The following is a 13,938-nucleotide window of genomic DNA, read 5'->3' on the forward strand; positions in this document are numbered from 1 at the left end:
ATAATCCATTTAATAATATATTTTAGAATTCTGAGAGAAATGTAAATCAAGCTCCTTCAACTAAATTAAAATTGCAGTATAGCCGCCTTTTTGTGAAAATCAGGATAACTGCCCAATTCCAGCCTTGGAGCATCTTTCCCATGGGCTAAAATATTTTGAAAGTCACTTAGAGTGGCTTAGCAGTCACATTTGACAGTTCTTAACAATTATAATGTGTATTTATGTGGGTCCAGTTTCTTTAATGATCCTGACATGTACTTCATAAGGGCTTAGTGGACTGGAACTTATTAAGGACAGCTGGGTTTGCTCCTATTATCTCTCTACTTATCTTGGGGTTCAGCTCCCTATGAGCCATATTTGTTTTGTTCTTTCCAGTCTAAAGAGCACTGTCCTTGGCAGAGAAAACTAGCAAAATAATATACAAGTTGAGCAGTTTTGTCTTCCTCTTGTCATTCCATATCATCATCCATCCAACCCAAGCAATGAACCTATCCCTTTTTCAATCTTCTTTCCCCCAGTAAAATCTAAAAGCAAAAAAAGCCCTCCTGAACATTTAAAAAAATTTTTATTAAAAACCCTCACCTTCCGTCTTGGAATCAATACTGTGTATTGGATCAAAGGCAGAAGAGTGGTAAGGGCTAGGCAATGGGGGTCAAGTGACTTTGCCCAAGGTCACACAGCTGGGAAGTGTCTGAGGCCAGATTTGAACCCTGTCTCTAGGCCTGGCTCTCAATCCACTGAGCTACCCAGCTGCATCCCCTCCTGAACATTTTGATTAATACATTGGAAAAAAATCAAAAGATCTTTAAAATGCATGTTTTACATGGAAACAGGTTTTGAACAATGATATATGTGTAACTCAGTGGAACGGCTTGTCAGCTCTGGGAGGGGGAAAAGGAGGAGGGGAGAATCATGTAAAAACATCCTAGTTTAAAAAAGAAAAATAAATAAATAAAATGCATACTTTATCCTTGAATGTTCAGGGATGAATCTTCAGGGAATTTAACTAGCAAAACTTTGTCATAAATCATATTTTTATCCAAATGCTAACACTGTACCTACTTATAACAAAAGAGGCCAAGTAACACCTGTGGAAGACTTCAATATACATTGTCTATCATGTGATTTATTAATAAATATAGTGACAAGGGGCAGCTGAGTGACTCAGTGGATTGAGAGCCAGGCCCAGAGATGGAAGAACATGGGTTCAAATTTGGTCTCAGACACGTACTAGCTGTGTGACCCTGGGCAAGTAATTTGACACCCAATGTCTAATCCTTGTTGCTCTTCTACTTTGGAACCAAAATATAATATTGGTTCTAAGATGAAAGGTAAGGGAATAAACAAAAAAATGAATGAATGAATAAACAAACAAATGAAGTGACAAAGGCAAGCAAAAAAGGTCCCCAAGAAGACAAAATAGATATCAAAGTCCATGACTAAGTGAAAGGAAATCCTGTAGGTTCTTACTGAGGATTTTAAAAAAACTAATTTTAGGCATTAATTTTAAGAAGTCTGATAAATTTGGGGCTTTAGTTTACAAGCGCAGGACAAATAAGTAGTAGAACAACAATAGGGAGATAAAAGGCTGCTACAGACAAATTGATTGCTATGAGAAGTAACGCTACATTAGAGTAAGAAAAATTATGAAAATCAGTTGGAAGTATCTAAGCAAAATCTTTTAAAGCAGACTGACCATTAAATGTAAGAACAGGAGCCCCACATATAAAATGAGAACCTTGTATGACTAAACCATCTAGCCCAATATCCTTCCTTTAGCAGAGTTTCAGAAGGGCATCTTCCTAGTCAGAGCATTCCCTACTGCCAATATCGAAATCAGAAGCTACATTCAGCTTTCTACCCAGGCTGACACAGTGACAGTCGCTGAGGGAACTTGTTCTATATATATGAAAAGCAATGTTTGGAAGTATGACCCCAAACCACCATATAAAAAGCTAAATTATTTTTGGTTTTTATAAAAACAAGGATGTGTAGAATATACTTTATAAGGACTTCTTAATCAATTAAAGTAAAAGGGTTTGGAGTTTAAGGGGGGAAGTTTTAAATCTTCATCCCTTTCAAAATATAGCTATCCAAGCAGGATTCATTCTCTAAGGGTACTTCTGCATAGGCATAGTTCCATTATATTATGCTTTAAAGACATTATGTTTTGTAAGACACTTGAAGAAGCTTACTGGGACAGAACATACAAAGGGCTGCAGTGATACAGTGGGCTCAAAATCTTTCCTCTGATATTTATATGACCTAGGAGAAGACACTTAACTTGAGTCTCAAATTTTCATTAGAGAAAAAGTGGGTTTGGACCAAATGATCTCTGATGTTCCTTCTAGCTCAATTGTGACCTAGTGATTATTTTTACAACATACTTTACCTATTGCCACCAAGACTCAAGATTAGTCATTCGTGTGTTGATAGAACTATCCATTTTTTCATTGTATTTCGGAGAAATATATATATATATATATGATGTACATAATTATTTATGCTTTATATGGAGATTTTTAGAAATGACAAAGATTCTATTGATTTAAATATTATAGAGCATTCTATTAATTTCATCTTAAAAGTCAATCCCACTACCACACAGAAGTATATAAAGTTTGTTTTATATAAAAGTACTCCTGAAATGCACTAGAATGAGAATAAAAATAGAAGTACAAACTGTTAGTAATTTAACGAGCTACAATAAAAAACCATACGGCTTTTATATTAATTATGCAAATTGAAATTTTTGTGACTAAGATATTTTGTGAGTTTTTTTCCCCCAAAAGAGAGCTTATGCCAGTGATGTAGCTACTAGTCACATATAGATTGAACTGGTAGATATTTTAATATGCTATATTTATTTGAATAAGAATATATTAAAGTAGTCATTACTTTGAACTACAAAAAAGAAAAATCTTGAATAATTAAAAAAACTTTGTTTTTTCAGGTGTTTTAGGAAGTAGGCTCATTAACTATCTTCATATGTTTAAAAAAAAAAAATTTTTTTTTAAGGCTGAAAGTCTTTCCTGGAAAAGTCAAGAAACAGCACATTCTGTCCTCCACAAATTCAGCTATGTCCTCAGCACTGTTCAAACCCATTTTCTTCTTTACTTTAACCAACCAATTCGAATCCTTAACTCATCAACACTTTAACTCACAGCAACAAAAAAATAGGTAAGGAAGACTTGCAAGATAGTTAATTTACCAAGAAAGAAAAAACCATGTAAAGTACTAAATAATTAGATCTAAGTAGAGCAGCTATTGCAGCAGGACAATGGAGATTATTCTGCTAACTTAAAGAAGAGCCTCATGTACTCAAGGTGTCTTAGATGATTCCCTTATTTTGTTTACAGAATAAGGAAAAATTACTAAGCAAAGTCCCTTCCACATCCTTTCCCTAGCCCTGACTAGTCCAACATTAGCACTCAATTCCAAGCAGGCCTGTCTACTTATTTCCTAAAAAGACTTTCTCACTTCCATATTTTCACTCATGTTGTATTTTCCCCCTGAAAATTATGGACAGATTTGATTATTCCCTTAAGGGTTATTTCCAAATCTTATCATTTCAGCCTACATTGTGCTCTCTCTTCCCTAATTTTTATAGAATTAAATGACTGAACTATTTAATTGGCACTAGAGCATATTCTACTTTTTCACTTAACTTTTTTCTCATGAATGTGCAATGCTTTTCTAATTGTACGACAAGTTCCTTCCTAGGAGACCTCTAGTATATTTCTCATTTGTAAATAGAAGGTATTTAATAAATATTTGTTATGGGAAAGAATGAAGATGCTTCAAAGCTATGGATTAGGAATCAACAAAACAGCTGACTTATCAACTTGGAATGCAGCAGAGGAAAAAAAGAAATGACTCATCTTAAACCTAAGGCAGCCATCAGGGTGAAGAAGCACAGGTACAAAACAAAGCTAATGTCAAAATCCAAAAGGCCAACCTGTTCCTTTGTCTGGCAAGGAACAAAGGAATGTGGATTAAAAAAAAATCAATTAAGCTCTATTTATCGTGACACTTTCCTATATTCTATTATTTTTCAGATTGAAAAATTGTACTGTGACAGGTAAATTTATGTAAATAACAATAAGCAACAACTAGAAACTACAAACATGGCCTGCAAGGTACTTGGGAGTCTCTGAAGGTACCAGAAAAATCCCATTGTATGTGTCAACTGTATTAATATTAGGGATGTAGTTAAGATGAATATATTTTAGTCATAAAATAAGATACTACTAGTAACTAAAAATAATCTATTTTTGATTCCAATATCACTTAACTACAAAACAAATAAAATGGCCCACTCCAGGCTCCACTGCCACCTCTCTTCAAGCCTAAAACCTGTAGTTTACATCTACCACAGAGGGGGCATTCCAAATATGTTCATAAGGTAGATGTTTTAGAAGGGAATACATAACTTCCATGGAAACAATGTTGTAAATAGTGGTTAAGTTTCATAATCTAAACCAACAAAGGGTATTATTTAAATCTAGAGGGAAGGTCTCCTACATTTTCTTGATTAGGGAACCCCCAAAGCAATATTTCAAATGTGAAGCTTGTTTTAGCAGCCTTAGATCTCCTTTTTCTATATCACTCTTTTAGTTTCACAGCAGGCCCCCCATTATCTCTGCCCTTTAGGCCCCTAGTGCCTTCTTGCTTTCCCAAGATATTCAAAAATTCTAGCCAAAAATATGCTAACATCTCAAAATACTTCAATTTTTAAAATTATCTACTTTCCTATCTACTTTGCCAAGACCAAATTTAAAATTCCAATTTCTTCAGCTAAGCACTGAGGAAATCAAATTGATTGTATTTACACTTTCATTGACTGATGTCCCTATAAGTCTCCCAAATGTATTTAAAATTTTTAAGGAGAATGTTTGACTCAAATGATGATAAAAACAATACATTTATATAGAGCTTATATCAAAAACCTGTGAGATGATAACAATAACTTTAAGGTTTTGCAGAGACTTCCATATATTATCTCATTAAATCCTCACAGCAACCCTGTAAACTAGGTGCTATTATTATCCCAGTTTTACAGAGAAGGAAACTGTGGCTCAGAGGTCAGATGTCTTGTCCTGGGTTACACAGCAAGTATGTGCCTGAGTCAGGAATTGCATAGGTCTTTCTGATGCCAAGACCAAAGTTTTATTTATTAGATCAGGCTGCAAGAATTAGAATTCCATTCCACAGTCTAGGAAACAAAGGTTCATAGAGAATATTCTGAATTGACAATAATCACATGGCAATATTCTTCCCCCACTTTGGAGATTATCTGCAAGTCCCTAGCTTTCATCCCTTAGCTTCTGTGGCTGTAGGAATGAAAGCAATGGTTTCAGAAGTGGTAATGGGGCCTTTTGTGGGAAAAGAGGAATAGAATGTTTAATGTTTATTTATTCCGCAACTATTTACTGAGCACCTATTATGTGTGATGCACAGTACAAGGGGGGATAGCAATGATAGAAAAAATACATGGACTCTACCATAGCCTTTTGGAGGAAAATAGATATGTATATAGAAAAACAACAACAACATGTCAGTGTATTAGAAGTATATGAGGAACACAGATTACCACAAAATCAGATGTGAGAAAATCACTTAGGAAGATCAAGGATCAGATGCAAAAGTTATGAGGACATATGAGTTATTTACGAGCAGAGGATTACCCATACTTTGTATTATAAAACTGTAATAAAAATGATTCTTAGGTGCCCAAAACTTCTTTTAAAAGTATGAAAAATTCTTCTCTGTGAGTAAATCACAGACTTTCATAAACAGAATTAAATTCTCATGGGTCATTTATTAGTTCTAGCTTTGGTATTTAATTACAATGCTGGTAGTTAGGCATTTAGAAAAATACTGGTTAATTGAACAGTTAACTTTAAATTTGTTTCACAGTTATAGATTACAGCAAAACTGTTGTTAACAAACATGGAAATAGGTTCTGATCAAGGACACATGTAAAACCCAGTGGAATTGAGCGTCGGCTATGGGAAGGGGTGGGGGCAGGGGAGGGAGGGAAAGAATATGATTCATATAGCCAAGGAATAATGTTCTAAATTGATTAAATAAAATTAAAAACAAACAACTGTTGTTAACAAAGAGTAGGTCCAGAGATAACACTGTCAGAAGCTTTGATCCTACAGACAGAAATAACAGAAGCCATAAAGAAGCATTTATAGGACCTGCACAATAATGGTCTATGATATGAAAATATTAAACACCAAATAAAACAACATCAAATGTATAGAAAAATACCTGGGAGTCTTGGATAAAAGTAGGTCTTCAGAAGAACTAGAGAGAACTAGTATTCCTAAGCTAGCAAAGATAGCCAGGCCTTTCCCTACTCATCCTATCCATGGAAGGAGAGGGAGAGATTGGTCCTTTTGGGCAACTTCAAGTCATCCTTTAAGAATCAGCTGCAGGGCTAGCTGACATGCAGTATGATTTCAGCTCTCCTATGGTCTCCTGTTTGCTGATACTAGAAACTCCTTTACCTCGGTCTACAATTAGATAAAAAGAGAAGAAAACAAACCTCTGCTTCAAGTAGACAGAAAGGTATTCATTTACACTGAAATGTAGGCAGCCTATAAAGAAGTATAAATAAAGGGTATTGGGCTTTTTCCTGCCATTTTAGAGAAAAAGAGAGAATTAAGAGGTTACTAAATGCCTGAGGGAGTGGTTGGGAAATGGGGAGGGAGAAGAGAGGAGAGGGAGATACCAAATGAAAATTTTCTTGACTTTACAATTTTTGACAAAAGGCTTCTTGTTATCAGCAATAATCTGTGGTAAATAAAACCTCTGTCCTGCACAGCTGTAAGTTTAACAAGAACAAGGCTACTGAGGCAGGTAGGTGGCACAGTGGAACAATAGCCAGGTCTGGAGATGAGGGGTCCTAGATTCAAATCTAAATACTTTCTAGCTGTGTGACCCTGGACAAGTCACTTAGCCACAGCTCTTCTATCCTGGAATCAATGTTTAGTACTGTTCTAAGACAAAGTAAGGGTTTTATGTATATATTTGTCATATAGGAACTTCAAACCTAGATAATTAATTGAAATCTAATTCTGCATCCTTAATATGAGCCAGATGTCTTCTAAATGCTTGCCTTCTACTCAGTTCCTCTTATGAAAGTGTACAGATGGAGAAATACAAATTTACCTCTACTAGAAAAAAAAAACCCATAATTGAACAATGACTTAATAAATCTGTGAAAAAAGTGTTCTAGATAAGTTTACTCAAATGATATTTTTTTAAACAAAATAAACCTTACTTTCTGTCTTAGAATCAAAACTATGAATTGGTTCTAAGGCAAAAGAGCAATGAAGGCTAGACAATAGGGGTTAAGTGACTTGTACATGGTCACATAACTATGAAATGTCTATCTACCTAGCTGCCCTCAAATGATATTATTTCTTAAAGGGACTTTTTTTTTTTTGGAGTCCCTATAAGGGTTAAAAATTAAAGGTTTAGACTAAATATATGAAATGAGGTTGCTAGAAATTATTATTCAAGTCAGAATTACTTTATAGTAATTTACTTATAAAATAGAGGGAAAGAGGGAAAGTAAGGAAATGAGAGGGAGTAGATATTTACTCCAACTCCAGTCTGAACCAGGCAGGGCTCCAGAGGCCCCAGTAAAGGGAGCCCAGAAGTAAATTAAACAAGGGTTTTAGCCAAGAGGTCTCCTCCAAGACAAGGGGCCTCTCCGGGGGCTAGTACCTCCAGAAAAGCCAGGAAAGGGAGTCAGCATTTTCATCCTGTGCTCTTGGAGTACTGTCTGTGGCCGCGCCACAAAGCACAGCATCGCTCATGTACAGTAAGTACTACTTCTGGTAACATAATCCTTTGCGTGGCGCCTTGTTCTGAGAGTAACTGAACGAGAACGAGGTGCCACGCAAAAGATTATGTGGCTGCACAATGGATTACGTCAGCATGGTGAGTGGCGATCTGGGGGAGGGGATTCCGCACTGTGTATTCTGCTGCCTGGTATAGTGGTGGCAGTGATGGGCTGTGCAAGGTGTGGCAGGCCCCTCATAGCCAGTGCTGTAGCCTCCGCTATCCCAGACAGCTGTATACAGATTTGTGCATAGTTTTTTATAGTCCAGCCCTCCAACAGTCTGAGGGACAGTGAACTGGCCCCTTGTGTAATTTTGGGGACCCCTGACTTAAGTTAGTGTTAACTCATGTTGAAGAAGTACCCTGGCTAATACACAAAGACTCCTGAAAGAGAGAAATTCTTCTGCCTTGGAACCAATACACGGTATTGACTCCAAGACAGAAGGTAAAGGTTCTAAAAAAAAAAAAAAAGAACTGGAAAGACCTCCATGAACTGATGCAGAGTGAAATAAGCAGAAACCAGGAGAACATTACATACAGTAACTGAAACATTGTGGGACAATCAAATGTGACAGACTTTGCTGTTAATAGCAATGTAATGTTTCAGGACAACTCAAAGAGACTTATGAGAAAGAATGCTAACCCGAGCTAGAGAAAAAACTGTGAGAATAGAAATGCATAAGAAAACATGATTTATCATTTGCTTATTAGGGCACATGATTTGGGGTTTTGGTCTTTTAAGATTACTCTCTTACAAACAGGTTTTGAGTCATAATATATGTATGTATCAGTGGAACTGATTGTCAACTCCAGGGTAATCTTGAAAAACTTATGTGTAAATTTGCTGGAAAAAAATAAATACCAAAATAAAAAAATAATGCAAAAGTAATATGTTGTTAGCACCCTAAATGCCCTCTAATCACATAAATACTTGCAAATGTTTTTCTCTGAATTATGCTATAAATAATTTCCCATAATTTGATGTTATTTTTAGCACATTTGTTTGAAAGGGCTTCACATTTAAAACAATAATGCTCTAAAGAAAATTACTTCACACTAAAAATTAAAATGTTTGTTTCAAAATAAAATAAGCAAATAATTTTTAGTGTGCAATGCTGACGTGTATGGGCACTAAAACTAAAGAGGCCTCATTGGAATTATCCCCATCACACCACCTGGGAACTACTGGCTATTATAGTCAGCTTTCTCTCAATGCCAGGCAAAGGAGTCATTTGACAGCCCCAGATATATAATTGATCATTAGAAGTCAGGAATTACAAATGAATCCAAGAATTTCCTTTCATTACTGGTTATTTCTCACAAGTCCTTATTTCTTTTTCTCCCTTCCCTCTCAAATCCTATTCAGTGCTTGACTACTTCAAAATAAGTGAAAAAGAAATATGGAAACTTGAGGTCACCACATCTAACTGGAGTATGCAAATGATTACTATATAAAAATCATATGCCTTGAACAGTCAGAAGAACATGTTAGCAAACTAATGTTAGGGCCATGAAAGCATGATTAACTATTATAGTTGTCTTCAGGAAAAAAGGCAGTATGCAATTATTTGGGAAGATTTTACAAAACTTTTTTTGTTAGGAAAACAAGTAATAACTTTGATCCATTCCTACTTAACTTTAAAGGGGCAGCAAGATGGTTTAGTCAAAAGAGAGCTAGGCCCAGAGGCAAGAGATCCTGGGTTCAAATTTGCCCTTAGACACATCCTAATTGTGTGACCCTGGGAAAGTCACTGCCTAGACTGTACCTCTCCTTTCCCCCCTTGGAACTGATACTCTGTATTGAATCTGAGTAAAGGTTAAAAGACAACAACATTTTAAGGTGGAATGGAGATATCTAAACTTTCTTTAGGAAATAGCTATAAAGCTTTTTTCAAGAAAAAATTTTATTTATGTATTTTATTTTTACATCACCTATTATTTATCCTTGTCTTTCTTCCTTTGTTTCCTCAAATAAGGCCAGTCCTCCTAACCACAAGTGTTACTATATTTTGTTGTATCTGGAATCTTTCTTCTTTCTCAGTGACTTACATGGCATATAATTCAGAGATGAATCAAAGCTTATAGATATTTTAGCTACTTTATTTGCATAATTCCACACTGGCTTCTAGAATGATTATGATTTCCATATTTCCACCAATTTCCAGATCTGCCAATTCACTAACTTACCTGTCTTTCCTATGACTTCATTAATTGGCTAATCTTGTCTTTTGTCATCTTTGTCAATTTTCTGGGTGTGAGGATCATTATATCTTAGTATTCAGAAGAACTTTTCAGGCTCAATATAACTATTTACTTTATTGTTATGTTGAGTTACAGAAACCTGACTCTCAACCATAGCTTCATACCATTTTTTCAAAGGTTCAAAAATGCTTCATTCTATTCACTGAAGACTAAAAGATTTTTTAATGTTTTCTTCTGAATGAGGAAAAAGGCATCCCAGAAATGTAGAAAGGCTCTCTGGATGAACAGAAAATAATAATTTTCCTGTTACTGGTTAGTCAGCTTTTACTAAGCCCCTATCATGTGCTTTGCATGAATCTTCAGAAAACCTCAAATTAAATGAAAATGTTAGTAACTGGCATATGTAAGTAGTATAGTTTCAATTACAACACTGCTTGGAAGGGGTAAGTCCTGAATCCAAAACAGAAAGCATTTACTAACTGACTTCTATGAGCTGGGCCCTATGTAGGCACTGGGGACCAAAAAAATCTCAACAGTCTTTGACCTTAAAGAACTTGGATTATAATTAGGGAAAGAACATATACATATATAAGCAAATATAAACTCTAAAAGTGAATTGTGGGAGATTAGAAACTTTAGGGTCAGGTATTTCAAAGTGAATTGATACAACTCACTTTATAAAACTATATATGGTTACATACATGCTCTAGCCATTTTTTATTTACATACAATGATTTCAACTACCATTTTCATTTATCTTTAGAGTTAGAAAAGATAAATTACTGTCCATTTTATAATCCAATTTTTCCCTTTCATATGAAAGAATACTTAAGATAATTTCCTGGTTTCAAAAAAAAAGGGGGGGTACTAAAAATATTCTTGCCCTCTCCCCTATAATTATAGAATGTCCAAGCTATCACAGACCAAAAAGATCTCCTAGTTCAACTCTTACATTTTGTGGATAAACTAACTGGAGTAAAAAAAAAAATGCTACATCACTTGTCTAAAGACTGATTAACTCAAGTCAATGGCAGAGGCGTGAAAGTAGAACCCCGGCATTCTTTCCACTACTTGGCAAACTTTCTAAAAAACATGATTCTAAATTGCACAATTTAGTGTGTATGTATTTTTTTTTAATTTTAAACTAAATTTTATTGATAACCTTTAAATAAATAATTAATTTTAATGGGTTTTCCCATGGTTACATGATTCCTGTTCTCTCCCTTCCCTATTCCCTGGAGTGGACAAGCAATTCCACTGGGTTATATATGTATTATCACTTGATAACATATTATTCATTTTTGTAATAGAGTGATCTTTTAAAACCAAAACTCCAAATCATATACCCATATAAACAAGTGATCCAATTTAGTATATATAGACAACATAAGTATAAAATGCAGTATTTATGAGTATATTGTAATAATAAATTATGGCTTACAAATCTACAACCTACAATCTACAATGTGGTACAAAGATCTCATTAAATACTTCTAGAGAACTAAGACACAAGGGTCACTAAAAAAATGTGTCCAACAAATGTTAATAGTTGGACTTTATGGCAGGATAGCTTTTATCCTGTAGTGCATAAAGAAATTCTCATTTGTTTCTTAAAAAACAAACAAACAAAGGCTTCGGGGGTAAACAAATTCAAGTAATTGTGAGCCAAGTTTTCATGGTCAAGTGGGACCTGGAATTCTAACACATAGGTATGTATAAGTATATGTATTTACCAGTTGCAGAAAAATGTGCCAAGATCTCAAAAAATAAACACCATATTCATTTTAAAGGTAAAAATACTAACCTCTTCAATCTCATATAATTTTCACTGGCAGCAGGTCTGCATTCAGCACGCTGTACCACTATTCCTTCCAATGAAAGTTTATCTTGAATGGAATGGAAAGAAAAGAAAAATTAAATCAATATATTTGACATAAAATTTACTATTTCCAGTGCTATCTTCTGATCTACTATGCAAGACTATATAACCAAAACTGATAAAATAAAACAGAATCTTATGTCTAAAAGTTGAATGGGGTTTCTCATATATATGCTTGTAGTTGATGCCAAGAGGAAACTTTACACCTTTCTCAGTGTGTGACTTGTCTTGGCAGGGCATGGTTGATACTAATGTAAAAAAGGAGGGAACTTGGAGGTACATGGATCTATAATAGTACTTACAAGAAGATTATTGAAATGTTTGGTAGATTTGTAAACATTTTTGACAGATGTGCTGTTTCTAAAAATCTAGATAATTTACAGTTAGAGTGTACCTTAGAAACCACTTAGGTCAACCTTATATTGCAAAGGAAAAAACTTAGTGAAAGATATAAAACAATTTGCCCAGTAAGTAGGAAATGACAGAGTTGAGATTTAAACTCAAACCCTACCAATATGCACAATATACAATACTGCAATTTAGCCATATCTTCATCTTACTGTTTTCTCATTCCAAAGGGAAACTCAAAGAAAAGTTACAATTCAAATGTATTCTAAATATATAAGAGAAATTACTTGGGGGTCACTGAGACTAAATTTGAAGCTAGATGAATATGTCCAGTGTCACTGGATCACAGAGAACATGATAGGTGTAAAATGTATAAGAGTGGAAAGATGGGAAGGACTTTAAAAATCAAAGAGAATAATAGCCAAAAGGATATATCCTAATATTTTAAATTTTGTTAAAAACACATTTTCACACTAACATTTGATGACACATTATAAATCAGTCTTTATTGAAGGTCTTGTACTTTTTAGCATCTTGTTAGTCTAATTATTGTTACTATTTGTACTTGAAAATAAACTATTTTCTTATAATAGAATACAGTGGCAAAAAGAACTACCCCAAGAAGCAGAACTGTTTTTTAATTCAATTAAAAAAAATTTTTTTTATCACCAACCCAGTCCCGTTATTTTGGGAAAGTTAGTTAGATTCATTAGGTCTCAAAGCCATGATTATCTATAAAATGAGAGGTTTCAAACAGATGAATTCTTATCTAACATCTCTATCTTCTAGCTAACTGTGATTTTACATATTTCTTTTTACCAAATCACATCAGTATGCCTCTAAAATTAAAGTTTTGTAGTTATTATTTGATTTTTGCTTGCATTTTCTCCATTTTCTCCTTGAGGGTAAAAGTCTATTACTATATTATCCTTGTATAGTAATTAGAAAGGAAAGGTTTGAAAAGTTCACAAAAACCCATTCCAATTCCATTTTTGTTCTTCTTTTCCTCTTTTGAGAAGTATTGTGCAGAGGAAGATTTCCATCACCTTTTCACGAGTTAAATACTTTCCTGAATATGTAGAAAAGATAGGAATGAATCCTCCTTTTGTTACAGCAGATAAAGTGACTTTCACTGCTAACCAGATGACATGGCAGCTAAAAAAAAAAATGCCATTCTTGGTTGCCTTAAAAGACAAAAAGATCCAGAGGGATGGTAGCAAAAAGTTTTATAATCTGCCTTGGTCAGGTCACCTCTCAAATTGTATATTCAGACATAAGGGCTTAATTTTCAAGAAAGATTGAAACTGAAAGGAATCAGGAAGAAGGCAAAGTTTTCCTATAATAATTATGTTTATTTTTCTCTATTGTGTAATTTTTTTGTTGGTGTTCCAACTGGGTTAATTCTAATTCCTAGATGCTCCACTGATTTACTAAGGGTTTTCTAAGCTACTGATTCTCACATTTGTTTTCTTATAGTCCCACTAAATGAACATTTCTCCCTGTAGCATGCCAAATTCTCCTGTGCCTCTTTTGTTGACTTTCCCATTACATTAAAGTTTCTTACAACAGGTCAATTATTTCTCCTGGGGATGTGTGTTGTTTCAGCTCTTTGCTTCCTCATTCCTTCTGCCTTAGTTTTCCTCAGAGGT

At 34.5% G+C, this 13,938-nt stretch overlaps 1 protein-coding gene across 2 annotated transcripts in view; it reads right to left on the bottom strand.

Annotated features, from left to right (window-relative positions):
• GTF2F2 (general transcription factor IIF subunit 2) overlaps positions 1-13,938 on the bottom strand; it is a 156,944-nt gene that overhangs the window by 62,738 nt on the left and 80,268 nt on the right. For both annotated transcript variants that reach the window (XM_007501569.3, XM_001363856.4), the window contains one exon: positions 11,867-11,948. In XM_007501569.3, the coding sequence (XP_007501631.1) occupies positions 11,867-11,948 (82 nt within the window). The remainder of the gene's footprint in view (positions 1-11,866; positions 11,949-13,938) is intronic.

Source organism: Monodelphis domestica, chromosome 8 (genome assembly GCF_027887165.1).
Source record: "Monodelphis domestica isolate mMonDom1 chromosome 8, mMonDom1.pri, whole genome shotgun sequence".
Classification (NCBI taxonomy): Eukaryota; Metazoa; Chordata; class Mammalia; order Didelphimorphia; family Didelphidae; genus Monodelphis; species Monodelphis domestica.